The following is a 12,837-nucleotide window of genomic DNA, read 5'->3' as shown; positions in this document are numbered from 1 at the left end:
ACTGCCACCACCACCCAGGCGGGCACGCTGCTCCCCATGCCACAGTCTCCTGCTTGCTTTGTCTCAGCTCCTTTTCATCTGGGATGTTCAGATCCACACAGCCCACTTGTATATAAATGGAAGCTCTCCTCCCGTCTGGCCCCTGCCCTTCATATGGCTCAGCAAGTTAGTGCACTCAGGGATCACTGGTTACGTGGAAATCTAAATTTACAGACCAGTTTGTTGATTTGTTGGAAGAACGCAAGATAGAAAGGAGGTTTATCACCATCCCGCAGCCTCTGTGGATTGAGCTGGGGTGGCTGGAGGCAGTTCTCTTTCTCCTCTGATCTGCTCAGACCAGCTTGCTTTTATGAAATATCTATTTTTCAATTTACCTTAAAAACAGGCTTTGCATAACTGAGGGAAGTGTTGGCTGATTTCTTGCCAAAATCAGGAAGAGACTCAATAAAGAGCAGCAAGCTAGGAGTCCTGTTCTCCTCCAGAACTTGTTAACCCAGTGAAACGAAAACCAGCCATTATTTGGCAGGAAAAAATCAGACCAGCATTGAGAGTGACTGGCTGACTAGTCCCTTGTTGCTTAACAGCGTGTCCTCAAAAGAGCAAATGCAGCTTCTGATTTGCAAAGGAGGCCAGGAGGGGCCGGCCAGTGGTGGGAAGCCCAGTGTTCAGCCTCTCTTGTACGGGCATTTCACAGTGCTTGAGGGGAGAAGAGTCTGCTTCTGCTGCATTTTGCAGCAGAAAATATCTTGTCAGCTCACCTGTGGACATGATTTTCGAGAGGAATGCTGTTTCTGCCTCCTCGTCCTCCTGGTTCATGTAAAAACTTAAGGTGTATTTTACAACAGTCCTGAATGTTGAAGTGAGGCAGATAGGCCGTAAGGTTCTTTCCTGTTACAGGAAGCATTGTGTGTTCACATTGACCAGTAATTTGAAACCCAGAACACTGCTCTTGCCTAAGTGCAGCGTGAAGTGTTTTGTAAGTCAGGATGTTTGATCTTTGTGCATATCCTCATTTATTTTTCATAGAGTTTCTAGTTATTAACACGAGCTAGAGGACTCTAACTTAACTAATTTCTTATCAACTGATAAAATTCAATCCTTTCCTTGTTAAATTTTAATTGTATTTTTGTTCTCTTTATGAATGGGATAGCCGAAGTCTCAATTCTGAATTACAGTTCCTGACTTTGTATCACCCTGCTACACTGTGTACCCACCGGCTACATGTTTTTTTTTTTTTTTTTTTTTTAAAAAAAAATTGGCTTTATTTAAATGCATTTTCACCTTTTTGTTTCACGGTCTACAGATCCCTGTAGGATTTTGAAATATAGGAAAGAATTTCTCAAATTAAATCTCAGCAATATTCAGTTGTTTTATTTGCAGCCACAGAGATAAAAGTGACTCTTGATATCTGATTTATTTATTTTTAAACAAAAATTAAATAAAATTTAAATAAATTTCTAAAATAATTTTTCATTTAAATTAATTTAATTTAATTTATTATTAGAATAACCAAAAAATATTACTAAGGAAAATAGTTTTCTTGGTTTGGCTGTTAAATACATTCTTTTTTTTTTTTTTTTTTTTTTTACATTTTATTTTTTATTTATTTATTTTTTCTTTAATATACATATATTCTATTCATAAATTACACATATATACCACTGTAAAAATACATCTTTTATGTATAAAACATATACAGTCGTCCCTTGGTATCCACAGGGGATTGGTTCCAGGATCTCCACAGATACCAAAATCCCAGGATACTCAAGTCCCTTTTATGAAATGGCACGGTATTTGCATATAACTCACACACATCCTCCTGTACACTTTAAATCATCTTTAGATTAGTTATAGTACCTAATACAGTGTAAATGCTATGCTATGTAAATAGTTGCTGGGTACATGGCAAATTCATGTCTTGCTTTTTGGAACTTTCTGGCGTTTTCCCAAATATTTTTTTTTTTTAATTCATTTATTTTTAATGACTTATTAGAACAAATACCTATAGATATCATTATATATATGATATATAAATTAATTATACAATATATCATGTATTAATTATTAAAACATACTCTGGTAAATATTATATATTCAATATGAAACAGGAGGAAAGGGGGCAGGGCACAACCTTTAAAAGAATTACATAGCCCGAGGACACAACATAAACTGATTAGAACAAAATAGGTCCAAGATGGCGGACGAGTCTACTTCCACTAGACCTTGAGCCTCAGTATACACTCATTGTAACACATCAGCAAGCTAAGCGACACACCCACAGGTGCCACGACAGTTCCAAGGATGACCATAAAGGTCAAAAAGTGGGCGGTGGCTCAATTCCTAGAAATCCCCACCCCTTCCCCAAAATAGCTGGAATACTCCTCCCACTCATCAGCGTATGAAATTACTCACCCCTATAAAACTAACAACCCCATACCCTGGTGCTGCCCTCGCCTTCTTTTTTTTTTTTTTATTTTTTTTTATAGGTATACCTGGATTTAATTCTCACTTCTACCGCTTGGTAGCTGGATAGCCTTAGGCAAGTTTCATATCTCCCTGAAATTCACTTAATTCAGTCTGTAAAATGGCATAATAACTTATTATAGCATCCTTTTAGGAATTTTAAATCAGTTCTTGAAATAAAAGTACACAATATATAGACAAGTATGGATTCCTCAATAGATGTTTGACCTTTCATTTCTCCAGTATCCCACCCGCATCAAATAAAGAAAAATACTTTTTAAAATTTACGAATATTTCATTGTTGTAAAGTTAAAGCCATAAAAATAATCAAATGGCCTACTATCATACCATTAGAAGAAAAAAAAAAAAAAAAGGTGTTCATGAGAGTTCCATATTAGAATACAAGTTTTCCTTAGGCACCTGTTTATGTATGCTATTCTGCTCTTTACAATAAATAATTAAATTTAAAAGACTTAATTCCTCACTTTTAAGACCTTATTAGTTTACAAATTACATATTGACCTATGCTAAATTTTATACCGACCCATGCTAATGAATTCAGTACAGAAAACAAAAAACACTGCACTCAAGCAAACTACATATATATATATATATATATATAACTTATATGAGAATTGCTACTCCAGCTTTCTTTTGGTTTCCATTTGCATGAAATACCTTTTTCCATCCCCTTACTTTCAGTCTGTATGTGTCTCTAGGTCTGAAGTGGGTCTCTTGTAGACAGCAAATATATGGGTCTTGTTTTTGTATCCATTCAGCCAATCTGTGTCTTTTGGTGGGAGCATTTAGTCCATTTACATTTAAGGTAATTATCGATATGTGTGTTCCCTTTCCCATTTTCTTAATTGTTTGGGGTTTGTTATTGTAGGTCTTTTCCTTCTTTTGTGTTTCTTGCCTAGAGAAGTTCCTTTAGCAGTTGTTGTAGAGCTGGTTTGGTGGTGCTGAACTCTCTCAGCTTTTGCTTGTCTGTAAAGGTTTTAATTTCTCCATCAAATCTGAATGAGATCCTTGCTGGGTAGAGTAGTCTTGGTTGCAGGTTTTTCTCCTTCAACACTTTCAATATGTCCTGCCACTCCCTTCTGGCTTGCAGAGTTTCTGCTGAAAGATCAGCTGTTAACCTTATGGGGATTCCCTTGTGTGTTATTTGTTGTTTTTCCCTTGCTGCTTTTAATATGTTTTCTTTGTATTTAATTTTTGACAGTTTGATTAATATGTGTCTTGGCGTATTTCTCCTTGGATTTATCCTGTATGGGACTCTCTGTGCTTCCTGGACTTGATTAACTATTTCCTTTCCCATATTAGGGAAGTTTTCAACTATAATCTCTTCAAATATTTTCTCAGTCCCTTTCTTTTTCTCTTCTTCTTCTGGAACCCCTATAATTCGAATGTTGGAGCGTTTAATGTTGTCCCAGAGGTCTCTGAGACTGTCCTCAGTTCTTTTCATTCTTTTTTCTTTATTCTGCTCTGCAGTAGTTATTTCCACTATTTTATCTTCCAGGTCACTTATCCGTTCTTCTGCCTCAGTTATTCTGCTATTGATCCCATCTAGAGTACTTTTAATTTCATTTATTGTGTTGTTCATCGTTGCTTGTTTCATCTTTAGTTCTTCTAGGTCCTTGTTAACTGATTCTTGCATTTTGTCCATTCTATTGTCCATTCTATCTCCAAGATTTCGGATCAACCTTACTATCATTATTCTGAATTCTTTTTCCGGTAGACTGCCTATTTCCTCTTCATTTGTTAGGTCTGGTGGGTTTTTATCTTGCTCCTTCATCTGCTGTGTGTTTTTCTGTCTTTTCATTTTGCTTATCTTACTGTGTTTGTGGTCTCCTTTTTTGCAGGCTGAAGGTTCGTAGTTCCTGTTGTTTTTTGTGTCTGTCCCCAGTGGCTAAGGTTGGTTCAGTGGGTTGTGTCGGCTTCCTGGTGGAGGGTACTAGTGCCTGTGTTCTGGTGGATGAGGCTGGATCTTGTCTTTCTGGTGGGTAGGTCCACGTCTGGTGGTGTGTTTTGGGGTGTCTGTAGACTTATTATGATTTTGGGCAGCCTCTCTACTAATGGGTGGGGTTGTGTTCCTGTCTTGCTAGTTGTTTGGCATAGGATGTCCAGCACTGTAGCTTGCTGGTCGTTGAGTGAAGCTGGGTGCTGGCGTTGAGATGGAGATCTCTCGGAGATTTTTGCTGTTTGATATTATGTGCAGCTGGGAGGCCTCTTGTGGACCAGTGTCCTGAAGTTGGCTCTCCCACCTCAGAGGCACAGCACTGACTCCTGGCTGCAGCACCAAGAGCCTTTCATCCACAGGGCTCCTTAATTTGGGATGATTCGTTGACTATTCAGGTATTCCACAGATGCAGGGTATATCAAGTTGATTGTGGAGCTTTAATCCGCTGCTTCTGAGGCTGCTGGGAGAGATTTCCCTTTCTCTTCTTTGTTCTCACAGCTCCCAGGGGCTCAGCTTTGGATTTGGCCCCGCCTGTGCGTGTAGGTCGCCGGAGGGCGTCTGTTCTTTGCTCAGACAGGACGGGGTTAAAGGAGCCGCTGATTCGGAGGCTCTGGCTCACTCAGGCCGGGGGGTAGGGAGGGTCACGGAGTGTGGGGCGGGCCTGCAGCGGCAGAGGCCGGCGTGACGTTGCAGCCTGAGGCGCGCCGTGCGATCTCCCGGGCGAGTTGTCCCTGGATCCCGGGACCCTGGCAGTGGCGGGCTGCACAGGCTCCCCGGAAGGGCATGTGGCTAGTGACCTGTGCTCGCACACAGGCCTCCTGGTGGCGGCAGCAGCGGCCCTAGCGTCCCATGTCTGCCTCTGGGCTCCGCACTTTTAGCCGCGGCTCGCGCCCGTCCCTGGAGCTCTCTCAAGCAGTGTTCTTAATCCCCTCTCCTCGTGCACCAGGAAACAAAGAGGGACGTAAAAGTCTCTTGCCTCTTCGGCAGGTCCAGACTTTTCCCCGGACTCTCTCCCGGCTAGCCGCGGTGCACTAACGCCCTGCAGGCTGTGTTCACGCCGCCAACCTCAGTCCTCTCCCGGCGCTCCGACAAAAGCCGGAGCCTCAGCTCCCAGTCCCGCCCGCCCCGGCGGGCGAGCAGAAAAGCCTCTCGGCTGGTGAGTTCCGGTCGGCCCGATCCTCTGCGCTGGAATCTCTCCGCTTTGCCCTCCGCACCCCTGTTGCTGTGCTCTCCTCCGCGGCTCCCAAGCTCCCCCACTCCGCCTCCCGAAGTCTCCACCCGCGAAGGGGCTTTCTAGTGTGTGGACACTTTTCCTCCTTCACAGCTCTCTCCCGCTGGTGCAGGACCCGTCCCTATCCTTTTGTCTCTGTTTAGTTTTTTCTTTTGCCCTAACCAGGTACGTGGGGGGTTCCTTGCCTTTTGGGAGGCCTGAGGTCTTCTGCCAGCGTTCAGTAGGTGCTCCGTAGGAGTTGTTCCACGCGTAGATGTATTTCTGGTGTATCTGTGGGGAGGAAGGTGATCTCTGCGTCTTACTCTTCCGCCATCTTCCCGGAAGTCCGGCTACATGTTAAGATGCAATTTTTTTTTTTTTTTTTTTTTTTTTGCGGTACGCGAGCCTCTCACTGTTGCGGCCTCTCCGTTGCGGAACACAGGCTCCGGACGCGCAGGCTTAGCGGCCATGGCTCACGGGCCTAGCCGCTCCGCGGCATGTGGAATCTTCCCGGACCGGGGCACAAACCTGCGTCCCACGCATTGGCAGGCGGACTCTCAACCACTGTGCCACCAGGGAAGCCCCAAGATGCAAATTTTTAAATGGAAAATTTAAGACCCCTTCCCAGACTGCCTGAGACTCTGCATTTTAACAAGGTGCATTGTACTGATTAGCTCACATCTAGGTCCAGCCTTCCCTAGGCTTCATCCTGCATCTGCTACATCCTCCTGCAGCTCTCTAATTCCAGACCTTCTATCCGAAGATGTTGTTTCTGTGTGTCCCCTTTTCATTCATCATGATGCGGGTAGCTCTTGTTAATGGGCAGCTTACTAGCATTCCCAATATGATCAATGTTTGAATAAATGGATGTGTGTTTGCTTGTCTGGTTGTTGACATTAATGTTTTGTCTAATATCTCAAAAGATAGCTGTGTTTGTTTGCCTCTCTCCACACTGTGCCTGGGGCAGACACTGAACTCATGCATAGGTGATCGTGAAGCATCCAGCATTGTGTCATAACTCATCATTAATATCTTTTTAAACTAAAGCTGAGTTTTCTAAGAGGGAAGGATGAGGAATCAGGTAGGTAAAATAACCATATTGGGGGTAATCTCATTGACAAGGGAGCTTTGTACTAAAAACCTTACCCCTCCCTTCTTGCCAGAACACGATTGCATTTTTTAATGTATATGGAATATTTTAAAGGTTTCACTCATAATACCTTTACTTTAAAAATGCAACCCCAGCCCCCACCATGTGTCTTTTGTTCTTGTTTTGGCATTTTTATTTGTTTCTTTATAGAAAACAAAATGCATTTGATGTCCAGGATACCCTAAATACAAATTAGATTTTTAAATTTTTATGAGAAATATTTTGTTATAAATTGACATAAATACATGGGAAAATGTTGTAATTGTCAATAAAATAAATTCTTTACATTTTAGTATATGTCATTTTCAAAACGAATTAGAAATAATAGTTCTTGGGACTTCCCTGGTGGTACAGTGGTTAAGACTCCACGCTCCCAATGCAGGGGGCCCAGGTTCCAGCCCTGGTCAGGGAACTAGATCCCACATGCGTGCTGCAACTAAGAGTTCGCATGCCGCAACTAAGGAGCTGGTGAGCTGCAACTAAGGAGCCCCCGCACCCACCCCGGCTGCAACAAAGGAGCACACATGCTGCAACTAAGACCTGGCATGACCAAATAAATAAATAAAATAAAATAAATAAATAAATAATAGTTCATTATCAGATCAAAATTCCATAAGGATTAAATTAAACAAAGACTACAAAATGTGTTCTGTTGAGGGGAATGTAAATTGGTGCAGCCACTATGGAAATAAGTATGGATGTTCCTTAAAAAACTAAAAATAGAACTACTATATGGTCCAGCAATTCCATTCCTGGGTATATATCTGGAAAAAATGAAAACGCTAATTCAAAAAGATACATGCACCCCAGTGTTCATAGAAGCACTGTTTACAATTGTCAAGGCATGGAAGCAACCCAAGTGCCCATCAACAGATGAATGGATAAAGAAGATGTGGTGTATATATATGCAATGGAATATTCAGCAATAAAAAATGAATTAAATACTGCCACTTGCAGCAACATGGATGGACCTAGATAATATTATGCTTAGTGAAATAAGTCACACAGAGAAAGACAAATACTATATGTTATCACTTATATGTGGAATCTAAAAAATAATAGAAATGAATGCATGTGCAGAACAGAAACAGACTCACAGATATAGAAAACAAATTTGTGGTTACCAAAGGGGAGAAGGAACGGGGGGGAGGGACAAATTAGGGATATGGTATTAACAAACTACTGTGTATAAAATAGATAAGCAACAAGGATATACTGTATAACACAGGAAAGTATACCTATTATCTTATAATAACCTATAATGGAATATAATCTGCAAAAATACTGAAACACTACGCTGTACACCTGAAACTAACACAATATTGTAAATCAACTATACTCCAAATTAAAAAATGAAAAAAAAAGTAATAGTGTTCTGTGCCTATACTGAAATAAGCCTTATTAAGGGAGCTTTCTATGAGTAGTTTTTCTCAACCGATTCTGTGCTTTCAAGGCACAAAGCTCTTGACAGAAACCATAATGTAGGACCCATCAGGTCCAGGTATCCAACAATAAACATCCCTGGGAAGCCTCTCTCTTTCCCTCAAGCTAGACAATTGGATTCACAGATGTTAAGACACAGGCTTTAGAACTCACAGACCTACCACCAAATCTTACCTGTATCATTTACTGTCCGTGCAACTTTGAGCAAGTTACAATTTCCTTAACAAAGGGAGAAGCCATAGCTCCCTCCTATATTTGCTATGAGGATTAAATGCAATAATATGTATAAAACATTTAGAGCAACACTAGCCAGTATTGTTGTTGATTTAGGCTGTACGACAATAACAAAGATGAATTGAGATTGACAGAACCAACATCTTTCTTGCCAAAACAGTATTCTTGAGTTGATTCAGTCAAAAATATATATATATTTTTTTATAAATTTATTTATTTGGCTGTGTTGGATCTTTGTTGCTGCACACGGGCTTCCTCTAGTTGTGGCGAGTAGGGGCTACTCTTCGTTGCGGTGCGCGGGCTTCTTATTGTGGTGGCTTCCCTGGTTGCAGAGCATGGGCTCTAGGCGCATGGGCTTCCGTGGTTGCCGCTCACGGGCTCTAGAGCGCAGGCTCAGTAGTTGTGGCACGTGGGCTCAGTAGTTGTGGCTCGCGGGCTTAGTTGCTCTGAGGCACGTGGGATCTTCGTGGACCAGGGACCGAACCTGTGTCCCCTGAATTGGCAGGCGGATTCTTAACCACTGCGCTACCAGGGAAGTTCCCCAAAATATTTTTAATTTGATATAATTGAAGGGCTAGGTCCACCGCTCCTGAAAAACAAATTCTAAGCCGTGTCCTTTTTGCAGATAGAAGAGGCAGATGACTGGCTCAGGCATGGAAACCCCTGGGAGAAGGCCCGCCCCGAGTTCATGCTGCCTGTTCACTTCTACGGGAACGTAGAGCACACAGAGGCCGGAACCAAGTGGATCAACACGCAGGTATTCTGAGAGTCCTCGCGCTGAGCATTGTATAGAGGATGGCACAGCGTGTGACGTGTATGTGGTGTTGAGTATAGTGTGTTGTATATTGAATAATAAAGTATATTTTTATAAATAAATCTGTTACGTCTCTTGGTGAACCCACTCATTTTGGAGACCAGGGAGCTGAGGCCAAGAGAGAAGTGACCTCCCCAAGGTCAAGTGACTTACCAGGGTCATTTTGTCATCCGGTTTATAAGAAATTAATCAATTCTATAATCCCAGCATGCTTAGCTCTCCAGTTTTATATAAAGCTGTTGAAACCAAGATTGAATAAAGTTAAATGTCATTCCTCACCCCACTGCCATATGTACATTGACTTGTAAATTCTAAGGGGTAAATATTTTTCAAGTGAAGTATTTATTCAAAGGATTACCAAAGTTCTTCTTCATTACTAAGTCAAGAAAAACAATGCAAAATATTGCAAAATGCACTCTGTTACTGTGTGCCAAATCACTTCTAGAGAAATAATGCTGGTGTCGGTCCAAGTGTACTTAATTCACGGCCGTGTATTTATCCTGCCACCAGACTCGAGTGTTACCCTGCTACTGAACAATTTACTTTTCAGCTCCTCTAGTGGTGGTTTGTGCTTTGCTGTCTTCATACATCCTGATAAATAACCCCTAAGAACTACTGGATCGCATTGTCCAACCACTGGAGGCTCCACGTGAGATATCTGTTTAGTAAATATAGTCTTAGGCCAGAAAAGATGTCTCACTGGCCACTTTAAAAGCTTAAAGAAAATGGTAAAGACCAAGGAAATGCTGTTCTTATATGGCAAAATCAGGAACAAAATTCAGTATTGTAATGCTAAATGCAGTTGGTTTGCGGACTCTAGACCCACGTTATAGTGGACTTCTAAGCTGATGCTTTATTCTGCTAATCCATGCAAGGCTATTCACAGTTCACAAAAGAAAGACTGCTTTTGAAGTTTTTCCTATCTGAACGTGATTTTTTCAGCATATGAAATAATGGATTAGAAGCTAAAATAGGTCATTATATATAATAAGGAAGAAACTAATACTGTAATTTCAAGATGTTTCCCTCTATCCATCCCCCCCTTTTATTTTGATTAAACAATAGACCACAACTGAGTTGCAGTTGATTACAAATATGACCATAAGAACTGCAACAAATCAATTGTTAATATGCCTAAAGAATTCTCACATGTTTTGGCTATTAATCTAGCAAGTATTTGGTGTCTAAAACTTCCAGTGGCTTCTGATCTGTTTAAACGTACGCAGGTTATACTCCCAATCCTGGAAGCATTCTGTTTACTTCGTAAGTCCCACTGATGACCTTATGATGACCTGATGATATATTTACAAAGCACCTCTAGACATTTTCATAATACATCCAGAAATTCAATTAGGGAGAGTGTGTTTTTCTGTGCCCACAAAGGCAAGTTTATGGGGCAGATGTAATAAAGGGTGAGCTGACCCAACCTGTGCAGAATTTTATGGATTGACGCCACTGCCTGATCAGCCCCAGATTTGTAGCTAGTGAGGTCAGAGAGCTTGAGGTCAGACCTCATGTATGCCTGCTGGGAAGGCTTCCAGTAAACTGAGTTATTTGTTTCATTTCTTGTGTCAGTTCAGGTCCTCTGGGAAGCAGACAGAAGGGAGAATTAGAAGTACAAGTGATCTATTGCAGAAATGCCTGTGAAAGATAAAGGGAAGGGGGACGGGAGGAGGGGGGAAGTCGTTCAGACTGCAACGCAGGTGTGACACCTGTGAAGAGAGAGAGGGAAAGAAGGATTCTCAGGAAGGAGCCTCACACTGCAGTGCATCTCTGAACAAGTGCCCAGGCTGATGGGACATTGCTTATGCGGGGAGTCCTGGCTCTCATGCTCCCACCACGATGGGAGCATCCCAAAGAAAGCACAGCCTCGTGTGAGCTCTGAGGTGGCAACTTCTCCCTGAAGTTCTCTAAAGGGACCTCCAACCCATGTGCTTCCCCAGCTGCCTCAATTATGCTTTGAGGGTCAGAAGGACGAGTCATGTTTGGACCCAGACTCAGAGTCCCACTCTGTAAGTGACTTCTCCTGATTGACCACAACTTGCTCTTAGAACTCCAGAGATCTTTATTTCCTAGTAAAAGATATGCACATAAATGTGATTTATTACTCTGTGGTTATGATGTTCATGAAAACATGACTGAATGTATGTGACTGATTGATATAGGCTAGAGTGTTTCATTCCTTCATAATTCAGCAGACCAAATTAAAGAGATCTGTGGTTAGGTTTCAACACTACCACTGACTATGACCTTGGGTAAGTCACTTCTCTCGCAGCTTCATTCCCCTCATATCCAAAACACCTTAAGTTGCACTAGATGATCTCTAGCATCCTCCAATTCAATCCATCTGTCATTCCCCTTCCTTAGAGCTTGATTCTGATGAGGCAGGGAATAGAAAATTGTCTTCTCCCACATAAATTTTAAATTCATGTGAAACATGGTTCATCTTCCTGTTCTTCTCTATTGCCATGACTGTCACAAATATTGAGCTAAATTTTCCAAAGCTCACCTCTTAGACACATCTCAGCTATTATCAGCTTATTTGTTAGATCACTAAAATAACTCTTCTTCGTGCAACTTTGAAAAATCCAGCATAGCATTTTAAACATCATATGTAATATTTATCTTCATAAATTTCCTATTCTGCTAATTTTCACCATATTTGAAATCAGATCATTGAATAGCCTACATGAAACTTATCTTGATTACTGTTTTTTAATGGGTACAGATTCACATTTACCACTTTGCACATCATATTTTGCTATCTTTAGAGCAATGGCTTGATCTTTTTTTTTTTTTTTTTTTTTTTTTCAATGGCTTGATCTTGAAACATGAAAGATCTGTGTCCAGATCAGGGCAAGGGACACAAAGGGAAGTCAGCATGGAAATGATGTGGAGGACCATCTGGGACCATCTGTCTGGGTCATTCCAGCCATCCATATTGTTCCAAGTGGGAGGAGGACCGACATGGCCCCTAATACCACGTCCAGCCTTGGGACCCTTAGCTTGGTTTAGGGATCATACAGTTTGAGTTGGTGATTGAGCCAGGAACCAAATTCCAGCTGCTGTCTCCCACCTCTGTTCAACCTCCTCCATCCACATGGGTAACAGTAAGTAGCTGCTTTGGTTTCACCCCGCAGGTGGTCCTTGCTCTTCCATATGACACCCCGGTGCCTGGATATCTGAACAACACGGTCAACACCATGCGCCTCTGGTCTGCTCGCGCACCCAATGACTTTAACCTCAGAGACTGTGAGTACAGCGTGGGCTCCCTTTCCTCATGTGTACCTTTAATCTTTCTGTCCAATAATTAGAGCCAAGTTGCACTGAGTTTCTGATCCAAACTCTTTAGTGACTAAAGCATTATATGGAGCAGGTATGGGGCACATGGTTAAATCAGTCCTTCAGTCTAACCCTCTTAGACTGTCATGTGAATCACAGCATGAAGGTTTGCTGAAATCTTTTTGGATTTTTAGGAATCCCACATGGTACCCAACAAGCATCAGGTGAGATCAGGGGGCTTCTGAAAACAGTGGTTGGCTCGTCTGTTTATTCATTTTTCT

At 41.7% G+C, this 12,837-nt stretch overlaps 1 protein-coding gene across 4 annotated transcripts in view; it reads left to right on the top strand.

Annotated features, from left to right (window-relative positions):
- Positions 1 to 12,837, top strand: part of PYGL (glycogen phosphorylase L) — a 79,750-nt gene that overhangs the window by 15,524 nt on the left and 51,389 nt on the right. For all 4 annotated transcript variants that reach the window (XR_007475693.1, XM_004285592.4, XM_033416245.2 and 1 more), the window contains exons 5-6: positions 9,086 to 9,217; positions 12,415 to 12,526. Coding sequence is in view for 3 of the 4 variants with exons in the window: in XM_004285592.4 (XP_004285640.2) it covers positions 9,086 to 9,217; positions 12,415 to 12,526 (244 nt within the window). In the remaining variant the exon portion in view is untranslated. The remainder of the gene's footprint in view (positions 1 to 9,085; positions 9,218 to 12,414; positions 12,527 to 12,837) is intronic.

The sequence above is a fragment of the Orcinus orca genome, chromosome 2 (genome assembly GCF_937001465.1).
Source record: "Orcinus orca chromosome 2, mOrcOrc1.1, whole genome shotgun sequence".
Lineage (NCBI taxonomy): Eukaryota > Metazoa > Chordata > Mammalia > Artiodactyla > Delphinidae > Orcinus > Orcinus orca.
The sequence above is the reverse complement of the archived record's forward strand: the minus strand, read 5'-3'. Positions and strand labels throughout refer to the sequence as shown.